Source organism: Triplophysa rosa, unplaced genomic scaffold (assembly GCF_024868665.1).
Source record: "Triplophysa rosa unplaced genomic scaffold, Trosa_1v2 scaffold8_ERROPOS6151657, whole genome shotgun sequence".
NCBI lineage: Eukaryota > Metazoa > Chordata > Actinopteri > Cypriniformes > Nemacheilidae > Triplophysa > Triplophysa rosa.
The window spans coordinates 1-14,890 of record NW_026634906.1 but is presented as its reverse complement, the minus strand read 5'-3'; the positions used below and the strand labels follow the sequence as shown (position 1 = coordinate 14,890).

At 37.0% G+C, this 14,890-nt stretch overlaps 2 protein-coding genes across 2 annotated transcripts in view; both read left to right on the top strand.

Moving 5' to 3' along the window:
• trim24 (tripartite motif containing 24) overlaps positions 1 to 3,743 on the top strand; it is a 49,629-nt gene extending 45,886 nt beyond the window's left edge. Inside the window, exon 18 of the mRNA XM_057328886.1 lies at positions 3,254 to 3,743. Coding sequence (XP_057184869.1) covers positions 3,254 to 3,604 — 351 coding nt within the window. The 3' untranslated portion in view covers positions 3,605 to 3,743. The remainder of the gene's footprint in view (positions 1 to 3,253) is intronic.
• An 8,475-nt stretch (positions 3,744 to 12,218) lies between these two features.
• On the top strand, positions 12,219 to 14,628 carry LOC130551318 (bifunctional glutamate/proline--tRNA ligase-like; the record flags this gene model as incomplete). The annotated part of the gene is made up of 4 exons (XM_057328890.1): positions 12,219 to 12,362; positions 13,948 to 14,032; positions 14,118 to 14,217; positions 14,472 to 14,628. Coding segments are annotated over exons 1-4 (385 nt in total), but the record flags the coding sequence as incomplete, so codon positions are not given.
• Positions 14,629 to 14,890: the final 262 nt, after the last annotated feature.

The following is a 14,890-nucleotide window of genomic DNA, read 5'->3' as shown; positions in this document are numbered from 1 at the left end:
TTACACAAGAACTACAGTTAACACTTGATATAATTTACAAAATGACTACACTAGACTAAACTTGACAAGACACAGGGACTTACACCACACGAATCAAAATGAACCAGCACAGGACAGAAAACAGAAGGGCATGATAAATCAAGAGGGGAACAGGTGAAGGGCATGAAACAATAAACGAGCAATAACGAGGAGACGAGAGGGCGGGAACAGAGAGAGATCGAGAGGAGACGAGAGGGTGTATGGAAGGCCATAAGGGCCAAAATTACCCCTCTCCACATGAAATATGGGGTTCTGTCATGATCCTGCCACTAGACCACGAGAAACATGACATGATGCGGCAGAATCATGACAGGTTTGGCCATGGGACCCACATTTTCCCATGGTCATCAAGCCGCGGCCCACTTTTTAGGATATATGACGTCATATATAGTATGTTTAAAAAAATGAGTGACTAATGCTAAAATACTAACAAAGATTTGTGACTAATATGACTAATACTGATGAAAGAACAGTCTATAAGTTTAAGAGCCTATAAGGTTAAAGAGTGTCCAACTCTTTTTTTTGGTTTATGGAGTGTCCAACAACAAGTTTATGTACATACAAGGTGTAAAAACACTATTATGTCGTAATAATTTTGTCGCAAATAAGTTATTCTTACCATACTTCTTGTCTGACTCTCAAATGATTCGTTCCGCGATTCATCCGTCTAGTCCCCTCCTATCCGCTAGCCTAGTGTCATGTGATTGGTCAGATGGTGTAGTCTGTTGTGATTGGTCAAACGCGTTCATCATGTATCTTGGACTAGTTGACACGGCATACAGTGTACGGTGTTCGTATCTTCAGATGTTATTACAATACAGATAGTACTCGACTCAGTTTTTCAAATAAATACTTTGAGAGTTAATAGATTGAACAATTAAATTAGCCGACTTAATAGCAAGATAAACAAACTGTAATACCCCAGAAATAACGGTACATGCTAATGATAGCGTTATATGCATTAGCTAAACACAGACATAAGGTACACAAATATTTCTTGAAGTTAAGGCAAAAATAAATAGTCACACTTACAGGTTGTGATTCGGTGGAGCTACCAGGTCCAAATAAGGTTGGTATTGCCCCCTCTTTCAAGGATAGTCGTTTCACATATCCTGCAGTGAACGCACCAAGATTATTGAAGCAATCTTCGGTGAAATGCACAGTAAAACCCTGGGGTTATACTCCTTTGGTATCATTTGAAAAATGAATTGTAACCATTGTTCGCTCAGACGTTCTTCCTTTGGTAGTTGAAATAAGACGGACTTAGTTTCACAACGTAGAACACAGGTTCTAGACATGATACACACGCATCACGAACAAGCGACAGTGTTTTGGGGGAGGAGAGACTAGTAGTGAAGTTTTCGCGGCAGTCCCAGCAAAACGTAGGCTCGGACTAGCTCATGTCTTGTTTGCATGATTCAGTGTTGACTCCCATTTTTACAAGCCAATAACTTTGTTATTTATTCACCTTCGGACTTACAACTTGGCAGACAGCTTACTTTCAAACACGGCAACATAACACACTGCATGAAATGTAATTTTCATGATCTCATGCTACTTACTCTTTAAAAAACATTGAATTTTCCACATACCGTGCATGTTTGTACCTCATCTTTGCCCCGTCTCTCTGAAACGCGCTGATTTTTTACAAAGCTCATCGCTCTGAAAAGCAAGGTGTGCTATGATTGGCCAGTTCAGCAGTGCATAGTGATTGGTCAAATACTGCAAGCATTTCACGGAAATGTAAGGCCTCTTACCATATTCGGAACATCAGGTTCCAAAGCAATTGTACTGACAGACGATACAATGAGATTTTACAATTACGCCCACTTTAACTACGTGTAGATTTGGGCGGTCTTAGTCAAATCATGTTACGAAGTTACGTAGATTCGCCGGGGTGTGGTTACATGAGGTCTGGTTGAGCATTCGCTTTTAGATAGAATGCATCTTTTATTCCCACACTTTCATTTGTGCAATTTTACGTGTCTAATACATGCATGGGCAATTTATAACACACCAAAAACACAGAAAAACACGTACTTCCGCCATATGACCACTTTAATGTAATTCAATTACAAGTACTTGATTTTTGGAATCTGATTATGTAATCCAGATTACAGGTAATCAATTACTACCCAGCTCTGGGTGTAGACACTGTGTTAGAAATGGCTTTGTAACCATTGTAGTAATCAGACCTTGTTGTGGCTAATAAAATTGAACTGAATTACTCAATTATCCACAATTAATTCATGATTTAACACTGGGGGGCAATTACTTTTTCACTTAGGGCCAAATATGTTTGAATAGATTTTTTCCTTTAATAAATGAAATAATTTAAAAATTCAGGTTATCTTGGTCTAATAGTATAATTTGTTTGGTGATCTGAATCATGTAAATGTGACAAATATGCAATAATCAGGAAGGGGCAAATACTATTTCACAGCACTGTATCTCTGCCAATAGTTTCACAAATAAATCCAAGCAATAAGACCCAAAAAAGTGTCTGGACACAGGCCCAAATCAGGTAATCCTGCGGATCTTTACCTTGAGCAAAGCACATATAACACATGTCTCAGCTGCTCTGCACACGTGTCTACCCCTAACCTCACTTCAGTTTTTCTCAAAAGGCCTTCCTCTCCTCAGGTGTAAGCATTTTCAAAATAAAAGTAATCTACTTTCTACCAAATGAATATGTGTAGAATATGTATGATAATATGAATTGTCCCAAAATAAACAATGAACAAAATAAGAAATTTCAACTCAACAAAATTTGCAAGGAAATATCACAATGAACATAAAATTATGGCATAAATTATAAACCCACATATACCAAAATGGTATCTTTTCTTCTAGACATAACCTTAGAGCATTTGTAGAGCCCTTTATGATTTTCTTATGTTACAATGTTACAACCAAACGACCACAATCACTGCATTTACAGAGAAGCCCTACTGTATAAAAGAAACCGTACTGGACAACTAGTTGTCTGTCATGTCACCCATCACTCCCTGTAACTGTGCTAATGTAACCCCCTGTAACAGAGTTGACGGTAAACTGCTTCATTATGTTTTGCACAGCCGATCGATCTACACAATAGCTGCACTACAGTATAATGTGATATTCTACAAGCTTTCATAGACGGTTGTTTTTTTCATAGCGTTTGGTTTCAAGTAGTCAAAATGTCATACTGATGATGTGTATTCATGTTCTTCAGGAAGATACTGAGATGGCCAGCGTGGGTACTAATCTAGAGAGTTTCTTTGAGGAACAGTTGAAACTACTCTATCCAAACCGGACATTTCCTGGTGTGAAGGAGGAAGGTTTCGCTTTGGCCGCTTCCGAAGAAACTTCAAGTCCTTCATCAAAGACTCCTCAGGACACTTCCCAAACAGAGAAGACTATGGAACCCTCCAATGAAAATCTCCCTCAGGAAGAACTGCCTACTAAAGATATTGAGGGAAAGCCAGAGAACTTGCCTGCAGACCCCAGCCATGTAAATGTTGACACAGACATTAAGGCAACTGAGTCTGTTCCAGAGGGCTCATCAATCTCTTCCATCCTATAAAGACTCGACAAGGAAAATCTTTGGCCTATGGCAATAATTAATGTGTATTATTATTGTTTTAGGTATTTGGAAATGCACTCCACTAGACCACCAGGATGTAATGTGTAATATAGGCAAAAATAAACTACTATCTAAAATATATTCTTTGCATTGTAATGAACAAAACAAAAATATTTTTTAATTGATGAGATGAATGAAAATCAAATGTAATTTCCCCAAGAAATGAAATTTATTTTATTTACTTGTATGCTATATTTTACAGAAAATTGATTTATAGTCTTTTACATTGCTGTCACAAGCAGTAGACAGTAAATTGCAGAGGTGGACAGTAACAAAGTAAATTTACCTGAGTACTGTACTTAAGTACACTTTTTGAGTATCTGTACTTTACTTGAGTATTATTTTTTCTGAGTACTTGTACTTTAACTTAACTACATTTGAAAGACAAATATCATACTTTTTACTCCACTACATTTATAAAAAGGTCCAAAAGTAGAAAATGGTTTCTATGCAGCGGGTTTTCCTGTGTGCGAAATTTATCTGGCTGGTGTTTTTGTAGAATATGATTTCAAAGAGAAGTCTGAGATGCGTGAGGAAACTAAGCAACATTATGAGTGCAGAGAACACGCAGTACGCCGTTTGCTCTTCAACATGCCTTCACAATGTAACAACTGTCCGCATTAACAGTGTAACGTTTGAGCGTATACGCAACAATGCAACGGTTGTTCTTGCAATAATTATACCAAACAGGTAGCCTACAAAATGAAATATCAGCTTTATAAAACACTTCGCTATGCTTTTACGCAGACGTTTGCATCACTCACCTTTAAAATAGCCTCTAAACAAACACCATTTTAGACATATCAAACTGAATGTGTTCATTTTGTTTTTTTTAGGTAAGAAGTCCGTTGGAAGAAGTGCCATGTGCGTAACTCCTCTGTAGCTGACAGCCCAATATTGCCTGCTCATTTTCCTGACGCGTCCGCACACATTCACGCTCGCGCGCATACACACACTTATAACTAAATCCAAATAAATACATTTTGTTCATTACAATGGTGACGGTTATGTGCTGGTTTAGCCTGTGTTCCCTCATTTGTTTCCATATAGTTGTTAATTAGTTCCGCACATGTTTCTGTTCTCCCTGATTACGTTCCCCCATGTATTTGAGTCCCGTGTTTTGCTCCGTACTGTAATTCATTTGTCTGGTATCGTTTTGGTTTTATGTGGTTTATGTTCCTTGTTTGCTCCTTCTTGTGGATTTATTAAAGATAACCCTTTTTGAAATTCTACTTATTTGTCGTGCGTGTTATATAGCTACAACCACACGTGACAACAATGTCTCGCGTGTATGTTATCAATAAAAAAATGACGTTCCAGGGACTTTGGGCGAACGTCCCCTAAACGTCCCGAACGTCCGCTGAAAGTCCCATGACCGTCCCCTTGAGCGTCCGGGGGACGTCTTTGGGGACGTCCTCGGGACGGCAAGAGGACCCTACACACCGACGTTTGGGGGACGTTCGCTGAGGTCATTTAGGGGACGTTCTGGGGACCTTTTTTTGTTAGCTGGGTTAGTTTTTGCGGTAACGCAGTAATATAACGCATTACTCATTCAAATTTGGCTAATATTATGCGTTACAACAACGTATTTTCCCCCACGAATTATAAAAAAAATTCTTTTTTTTATAATTTACCAACACATTCCATTCCCAGAAAAAACGAATCTGTGATTAAAATACTATGCTTGTAATACTATTTCCAGTTACTGAAATCTGATGGTTGAATTGAATGCAACGGATTCTAAAAAAAGAATAGAAACAAAACAAAAGTTTGTAGAAAAGAGGTTCTGCGTTTTACCCTGTCATTTGGCTATAGGTTGCATAGTGGGCTCTGCCATAATTCACTAGATGGCCGTTTGTCTACTTTTGAGATTCTGACAGCGATAGTTGGTTAAATTGTGCCATGAGCCTCTGTGCTGAGGTTCGTTTCACTCGACTATTAAAACGCGTCTGAAAACGCCGACTGTGGGCGCTCGACAACGCATTGATGCACATTGTTTGCCTTGATAAGGAATGTCCGCCTATATTGTCAAACTAGTATTAGTTTCGCAAATTGTTTGTTTAATTAACATTTTTTAATGTTGTGGTGTGGTAGTCCAGAGATATTACCTTAAACAGACATTGACACTCGAATCCTAAAGAATTAATTCATTTCCTGCATTGTTTTTAGGCATTGTAGACAGACACACGGTTATAGCCTACAGGTATTTGCCGATTGGTTGATGCGGTATTTGTCCCGACCTTCCCGCGCTGTGATTGGATGGCCGAGTAAAAAGTGACATTGATGAGCACAATCATTATGCATTAACACATCGCCCTGCACACACTGCTGAAAACGCGATAGAAACCATCACATAAATTCTACTGGATTTAATGGTTATGATGGGAATTTTATTGGTTGTAATGGAAACAAAAGTCTCTACTGGTATGTGTGGTGTTGTTCCAATAATGCACCACTGGATGGCGCTCGGGTTTCTTGAGTTGTGTGGAGGTATGTAGAGAGAAGTAGTAGAGTACGGAGCATGTGCCTGCATGTTATGAGAGAGTGCTAGCGTTAATAAAGTTACTGAAAGGATTTACTGTCTCCAGCTTCTTGTCTGCAATAAGACATAACAGTATGTGTTGGGCAGTGTTGGGTGTAACTAGTTACTAAGTAATTAGTTACTGTAATTTAATTACTTTTCCCTTGGAAAAAGTAAAGTAAGGGTTTACTCTTATTTTTTCTGTAATTTAATTACAGTTACTTTTGATGTAATTAAACTAAATACTTTGTGTATTATATGTGTGTGCAATAGTGGAATTGACATCAAAATGCAAAGTCTAACTTTAAAATCTTTTCTTTAATGTATAATTCTCACATTTGTAATACTTTGGTCAGTTAATAAGAGTACTTTATGTAGTTTAATATTATTTATTTGAATGAATAAAAAGAGCCCTTTCATGCCTATCCTTGAATCACTTAACTAACCAAGGTTGATGTAGGATATAGAAAGTAATAAGTAATTAAATACTTTTTGGAGAGAGTAATTTGTACAGTAATCTAATTACACTTTTGAATGTGTAATTAGTAACTAGTAATTAATTACTTTTTGAGAGTAACTTACCCAACACTGGTGTTGGGTTATGTTGACGAGACCATTAATTCATACTCAAATAATGTCCAAAACACACTACAAAAAAGGTATTTAATCAAATCTAATGGTTTCCAATGGAGTTTTAATGGAAACCATTAGAATTTCTGTAGTGCTTTTTTCAGCAGGGTAGTCATACTTTTGTGGTTATTATGATCAAAGTAAAAAAAATAGTTTTTTCTTCCAATAATTCAAAGACAGTAATATTGTAATATAACTAATTACTTTTAAATGACAGTAACTAGTAATATGTAATTTATTACATTTTGGAGGTAACTTACCCAACACTGCCAACAAGAGCCTCAACATCTTTTTAGTGTACAGTACGGACAAAATACTAACACACTCATATAACTTCTTAGTGTTTACTGATAGTAACACTGAATAGTTTCCCATGAGTTTCCTTAAAAATGAAATTGTGTCTATTAGGGTTGTGACAAGATCTCTTGCCACAACATCTCGCAAGATTAAAATGATATATATGTGTACAACCAAACAATGTTGTTTGCTTAACATCGGAACCTTTTTTCTAGGTTTGATGTTATCCGGTTCGTTTAAGTGCATACGTTAATTTTACTTTGTCTTTTGGGAAAATTTCATATTCATAAAGCCAGAACAATGCATTGTAAACCCAATTACTTTGCTTTTTCTGCTGATGTAAAATCCCTATTTGCTTCTTTTCAATACATGTCTAAACCTCTGAATGCTAAAGCTATGAAAACTTTTAAGATTCTTGGAAATATTTCAAAACTGACTTTATAACATAGTTTGTGTCACGATGGTGTGTGGCAGGAAGAAACCAAATGCAGGCAGGCAGTGAAGGGGTTAACAGATTTTATTTAACACTAAACAGAAACAAAAACCCTCGATGGGGGGAGACAAAACTATAACGGAAGACTATAAAAGATAAACAAAAACTTCCCACAATGGGGCAGAACGAGAACTAACAATAATCAAAAACTCAAACTAACTAACATGGGCAAGACAAAGCAGGACAAGGCAGGAACTCGAGGAAACCGAGCACAAAGAACATCAGCACATACATACATACATACATACATACATACATACATACATACATACATACATACATACATACATACATACATACATACATACATACATAATCCACGAACACAAGACAATGAAACATGAGGGCTATTTAAAGGGAAGACAAACGAAGGATAACGACACAGGGCAGGTGACGGTAATCAAACACGGCCTGGAAACAATACAGGAAACGAGAGGGCGGGGCCAATGACGAGACACTGTAGAGAACGCATATTGTCAAAAGGACAATCATATGTTTCTCCCCACACATAACCAAAGACTTTGTCATGGCTCTGCTACAGGACCAAGAAAAACATGACTAAATGAAGCAGAGCCATGACAATTTGATTATGATTGTTATGTGCCCCTCTCTTCTTTTTTATTATTATTTTCTTCTTTCTTTGTATTGTAACATTATCCCTTCAATAACTTTGGTATTATATTTTTCCTCTGTTTGTATTAACGCATAATATTTACTGTTACTTGCAATAATTACAATAAAAATAAAAATAAAAATCTTGCAGTGGAATGCAAGAAGCTTAATCTCTATGGGCAGGAATTTAAAAAAATGTGTTGATGATCTTGAGGTAAAACCACATATAATATGTGTGCAGGAGACATGGTTAAAGTCTAATTTAAACTTTGTGGTACAGGGATATTCAGTAGTGCGTAAGGATAGAGGTAAAGGAAATGGTGGTGGAGTGATAACTTTTATTAAGCAAGGTGTGACTTTTCGGGAGATAGGTGTAAATGAAGAACTCGAGTCAGTAGTGGTAGAGGTGAAAGCAGAGAATCATAATATTAGGATAATAAATTATTATAATCCTTGTAAAAGGTTAAGTAAAGATTTGTTTAAAGAAGTAGGGGGAGATTGTAGGTGTAAGATGTGGAGACTTTAATGCACATATATGGGGAAGTGCAAAAAATGACTTTAATGGGAACGTGGTTGAAGAAATATTAGATGAGAATGATCTTGTTTGTATTAATAATGGTACTGCTACAAGGATGGATGTAGTCAGGGGGAGGCAATCATATAGATCAAACAATTGTATCCAGTGGGTTATGGGAAATGACAGTGGGAAGTGTGTGATCAGAGTGGTATGGGTGGTGATCATTATCTTATCAAATGTAGTATTGGGATGGAGATGGATGAATGTCATGAGGAGTACATGCATAGGTGGAGATTTAAAAAGGCAAATTGGGAAGAGTTCAAAGAGTTATGTGAAATCAAAATGGCAGGCATGGAAGTGGAAATGTAGGGGATATAGAGGAGCTGAATAATAAAATAAATATGATTCTTTGTGGTACAGCTTATGAAATTATGGGGAAAAATAAACTTATCAGGAAGAAAAATGTTGTACCCTGGACAGATGAATGTAGTGAAGTAATCAAAATTAGAAATAAAGCATTAAAAAAAGTGAAATTAACATACTCATTTGATGACTTAATAGCATATAAAAGAGCACAGGCAGTTGTGAGAAGAGTAATTAGGGTAAATAAAATAAATTACTGGAGGAATTTTTGTGATGAAATAGGCGAGACTGAAATTAGTGAATTGTGGAATATGATTAGAAAGATGGGAGGGATCCAAATGGATAAATGTGTCCCAGCTTTATAGGAGATAAGTGTGTCATAACTAATGAAGAAATGGCGGAGGAGCTAGCAGAAGCTTTTGTAAAGAGTCATAGTAATAGTAACATATCAGAAGATATGAGAATGCGGAGAGACCAAAGTATGAGTGAGAATCCTAATATACTGGTCCAAAGAATGCCTGACGGTGACGTACTGGATGAAGATTTCACCATTTATGAGATGAAACAGGCACTGCAAGGGGTTAGGCAAACATCCCCAGGGAAAGACGATATCTGTTATGAAATGATAAAACACCTTTCAGATGTGTCCCTGAGTGTTATTGTACAGGTTTTCAATAAGGTATGGGAACTAGGTAAACTTCCCTCTTCATGGAAGCATGGAGTGATCATTCCTATCGCTAAGCCCGGTAAAAATCGTTCTTTAGCCACTAGTTATAGGCCAATTGCATTAACATCAAACTTGTGTAAATTAATGGAAAGAATGGTGGTAGCCAGGTTAAATTATACAGTAGAAAAGAAGAGTATTCTTTGCCCTCATCAAAGCGGTTTCAGAAAAGGACGAAATACTATGGACTCAGTTATATGTTTACAATCAGATATCAGAAAGGCAATGGTGAATAAAGAGGTACTAATTGGAGTGTTCTTTGATGTGGAGAAGGCTTATGACATGCTATGGAGAGAGGGGCTTCTAATTAAGTTAGATAGGATGGGCATTAAGGGGAAAATGTATAATTGGATAATTGATTTTTTACTCAATAGGACTATTCAAGTGAGGGTTGGGACAAGTTATTCCAGGACTTATATTATTGATAATGGAACACCACAAGGTAGTGTGTGTAGCCCAGTATTATTTAATATCATGATTAATGATATATTTTCTAAAGTTGGACACGGTATTGGTAAATCCCTGTATGCTGATGACGGTGCTTTGTGGAAAAGAGGAAGAAATATTGCACGTGTGGTAAGCTGAAGTGGGCTAACAAATGGAGCTTTAGGATGTCTATAGAGAAAACAAAAGTATTGTGTTTTTCTAAGAAAAAGAAATGACCTTGAACTCAAACTGACAAGGTATTAGAGCAGGTCTCATAAATTAGGTTTCTAGGGGTCTGGTTGGATTCAAGACTAACGTTTGCATCTCACATCAAGAAACTAGTAGAGAAATGTAAAAAAGGAATTAACGTTCTCAGGTGTCTTGCAGGAGTCGACTGGGGTGCAACTCGTTACTCTTTGAAGAGAATATACAGTGCAATAATAAGGCCAATTATAGACTATGGTGGCATAGTATACAGCTCAGCAACATCATACCTACTAAAGAAAGTGAATGGAGCACAATCTCAGGCACTGAGAATAGCATGTGGAGCATTTAGAACGTCTCCAATTTCAGCCTTGCAGGTTGAATTGGCAGAAATCCGGAGAACTAAACTGAAAATGGCATGCTGGTGCTCTTTAAGGGGACACATAGATTCTCATCCAGTTAAGGATGTGTTAAGAGAATGTTGGGAGCATGAGTATACTAGTTTTAATAGTTTTGGGTGGAATGGTGATAAAGATGCAAAGGATATAGGTATAGATGGTATTGTCATGAGAAATACGGTAGTCACGTCAATAATACCCCCTTGGATGTACAGAATGCCTTGTGTGGATCTCCAAGTGAACTGCATAAAGAATGATAAGAACAGGTGTTTACCTTTGGAAGTAGCAGTGAACAATTATTTGAACCAGAAGTATAATGATAGTGTCCAGATATATACAGATAGGTCCAAAAATCCAGAATCAGGAAATACAGCAGCAGCTATATATATACCTCATATGGGTCATAACATTGTTAAAAGGCTTTCTAATGATGTTTCAGTATTTACAACAGAACCAGTGGCAATATTAATGGCAATGATGTGGGTGGAAGAATCAAATATCAAAAATGTAGCCATATGCTCTGATTCTTTTTCAGAATTGTGCAGTTTAAAAAGTGGTAAATCAGATGCTAGACAAGACATCCTATATTACATATTACAGATCCTATACACAGAATTAATCCGCTAGATACATATATTACATTTATATGGGTACCACCTCACGTAGGAGTGGAAGGGAACGAGTCGGTGGATAAAATGTCAAGGGAGGGATTGAAGAAGAATGAAGTTGATATTAAGATACCGTTAAGCAAAGCTGAAGCAAAGTGTATAATAAAGAAAGCTGTTTTAAGCATATGGAAAGAGAAATGGAATAAGGAGCAGGCACCTTTTTAGTATCTAAGATAAGGTAGGGAGTGAAAGGAGTAAATATGGAACCAGAAGAGCTGACACTATATCTAGGCTACGTATTGGGCACACCAGATTAAACCAACATTTGCACATGATAGGGAAAAGTGAGACAAGCGGGTGTGAGCACTGTGGGGTGACAGAAACAGTGGAGCATGTGTTAGCCCATTGTGAGGCATATAGTAGTGAGAGAGCTCAACTTGTTGAAGATCTTAAAGAATTGAAAGTCCAACTAACAATTAAAGAGTTATTCCAGAGTGCACATGCAGAAATAATCTAGAATATACCCTATTTTATTTAGGTTTCTGAGAGAGTCACGTTTGTTACACAGAATTCAAGGTTGTTAAATATACATATGTAAAAAGGTTTATAAGAAAATAGTATTTTATTTTTATTCCATTTTTTTTTAGATTATTTAGCCTGGTATCTAGCACTTCCTCCTCCTTGGTCTTCACACTCCATCCCAGTAGGTGGCGGATATGCACCAAAAGCTGGTTTGCCAACCGCCATAAAACAAAAGAAAAGAAAGGCGGAGCTGACTGAGCGGCTTGTGGTTGGTTCATGAAATAGCTCGATACAGAAAGTGTGACAGTATCATCATTACGAGCAGATCGGGAGGAACGAAATGGCCTTAAATCTGACTATCAACAGCAGCAACCCACCTTTAGGTAAGAATACGTGTATTTTATATTTACTGCATGCTAGACTTGGAAATACGTCTGCAAAGGGCTCCATGTATTGACACGCAGAATATCCTCCTCGTGCCATCGTGGCATAGCCTGCGATTATAATCTGTCTGCCTTTTATTGCACATTTGGTCTTTCTTGCTTTCCAACGCTATACGTTTGAATAAAAAAACAAAGCAGGAGTGTTTATAATAGTTTAAGATTGCTATTTAGTTCAAATCAAAAGTATTTGTATGGTGCCATTATTATGAAGATCAAGTTCACTGTCACATACAGAGCAGACTTCCGGTTATTTCGGGTCCTCTCTATCACACAATTTAGGGATAAAAATGCTGTTATATTCTAGTTGCTGTACGTTAATGTTTGTGAAGTGCGCCGTCCAGTGCTGAAGCGCAGTGTCACTGGCTGATGCAAGCCACTTGAAACAGCAGCTGTATATCCAAATGTGTCTATTCCACACGGCAACCAGGCAAACTGTCTTTGTCCGAAATGCTTGTTTATTTATGTATTTTAAAGTGAGATTATTTTGATCATGATTATAAATTAAGCAGACTGTCCTTATAATGTTTTCAAAAACAATAGTAACACTGCAGCAAACCAAAACCAAAAGTGTGCTTGCTACAATATGTAAAGTGTGTGTGTCACAGAAATGTTTTGGTGAAATTTATTTTATGTATTTATTTATCATTTCCCTTGTGAACTCTGTATTGGTAACATTATGCAGGAAATAAGTCATATGCGTTCAAGTTTTTTTTCTTTTCTGTAATGAGGTTTTTCTTTACATTATAAATATGTAATGTTTAGCATAATTTCAAAGTTTAATTAAAATTGTTTTTGAAAGTTCTAATTGCATTTAATGATGGTAAAGGTAAATGGTAATTATGAATGCTAAATGTTGTATTGGCAGTACAAATAATTTGCACGGTTAATAAATCTGGGTGGACCGGTTTGCTCGGTTTGCATTTGAGGGCCTCATAATGAACTTGAAAACATACTTGCGTTTTATGTTTTCAAGCCTTCGCCTGCCTCACTCATGTTTTCGGATTAAAGAATGCTGTTGACACGAGTGTTTCTTCAGTTCTTTAACTTCATTAACACAATCTGTAATTTGTGCACATCAATATCATGTCTGTGTGTAATGATTTAACAAACCGAATCGTTTATACACTTTTGTTGCATAGGTCACTCAAGACATATGCATGCGTTTTTTTAATCATATAAAGATCTGTTTTGAAATGTTATATTTTTAAAGGTAGAACTTATTTAAAACCTTTTATCTCACACAAAACCACATTTTCGTCATTAAACGCAAGCAAACAAATGAAATTAGAAGTAGTCAACTTCCCATGCATATCATGTTAAAAGTAGTTCACCTTAAAAATGAAAATTCTGTCATCATTTACACACCGCCATGTCATTTCAAACCTGTATGACTTTCTTAATCTGCAGAACACAAAAGATTTCTATCACTTTAACTTGGTGTCCCTGGTTCACTGGTTACCCTATTTTGTTTGGCATGGATTTGCATAACATACATTTTAATGAAAATGTATATCTCTGCCTGTAGGGGCGCTGTTGGCTGCAGAACATGTGAAAGGTAGTGTCAATCTTTCTGTGGAGGAGGGGAAAGACACCAAGCTTTATGTGTCTGAGTAAGTATATGATCACTAGAAGATTTGCTGAATGTAGACAAAAAAACTAACTATTGAACTTTCATTCTACGTCTCTCCTCTTTAGTCAAGTGCAGTTCAGTGACGTGAACTCCATCACACGTTATCTCGCCCGAGTGGCTCCAGCATTGGGACTGTATGGTTCTAACATGATGGAGCAGACTGAGGTTAGAATCATACACTACATTTCACCCGTTCTTTATTACGGATCATTTTATTGGGTATTGAATAGTGGTTGACTGATTTGTTGTACTGATGGTGATAAACAAATCTAGGATGCAAAATTTGGATTTAACCTAGAAATAAAAAAAGGGATAAAACAACACACAAGGGATGAATATATATGATTCTGCACTGTTGCTTGGCCACTTATAATGAAACAAGGCTTACTTGATCTCTGAAGTTGTTCTCTTTCTTGCAGGTTGATCATTGGCTGGAGTTTAGTGCCCGTCGTCTCTGTGGTCAGTCTGATCTGTCTCTTGCTCTGATTGAACTAGATAAAACTCTGGCGTTGAGAACCTTCCTGGTTGGTCACAGTGTGACCCTGGCTGACCTCTCCGTGTGGGCCGCTCTCAAAGGTGAGGCTATTAGCTGTACAGTTCATAAATGCAAGCAGAAACATGAAAATCCTAAAAGTTGTTAGAAGAGCAGAAGAAATAGTTTCAAGATCTAGGAATGCTTATTAAAGATACTATGGTGATGTGTATTGTAATCCCTCTATGCAGTTAATCTGGGTGTATACTTGTAACTACAAACGTTGTTTTTACATGATCTGCTCTGCTAGATGTCAGGACAACTAAAACTATTGTGTTTCCCTTTAATTGTTGTGGTAATTTCCAA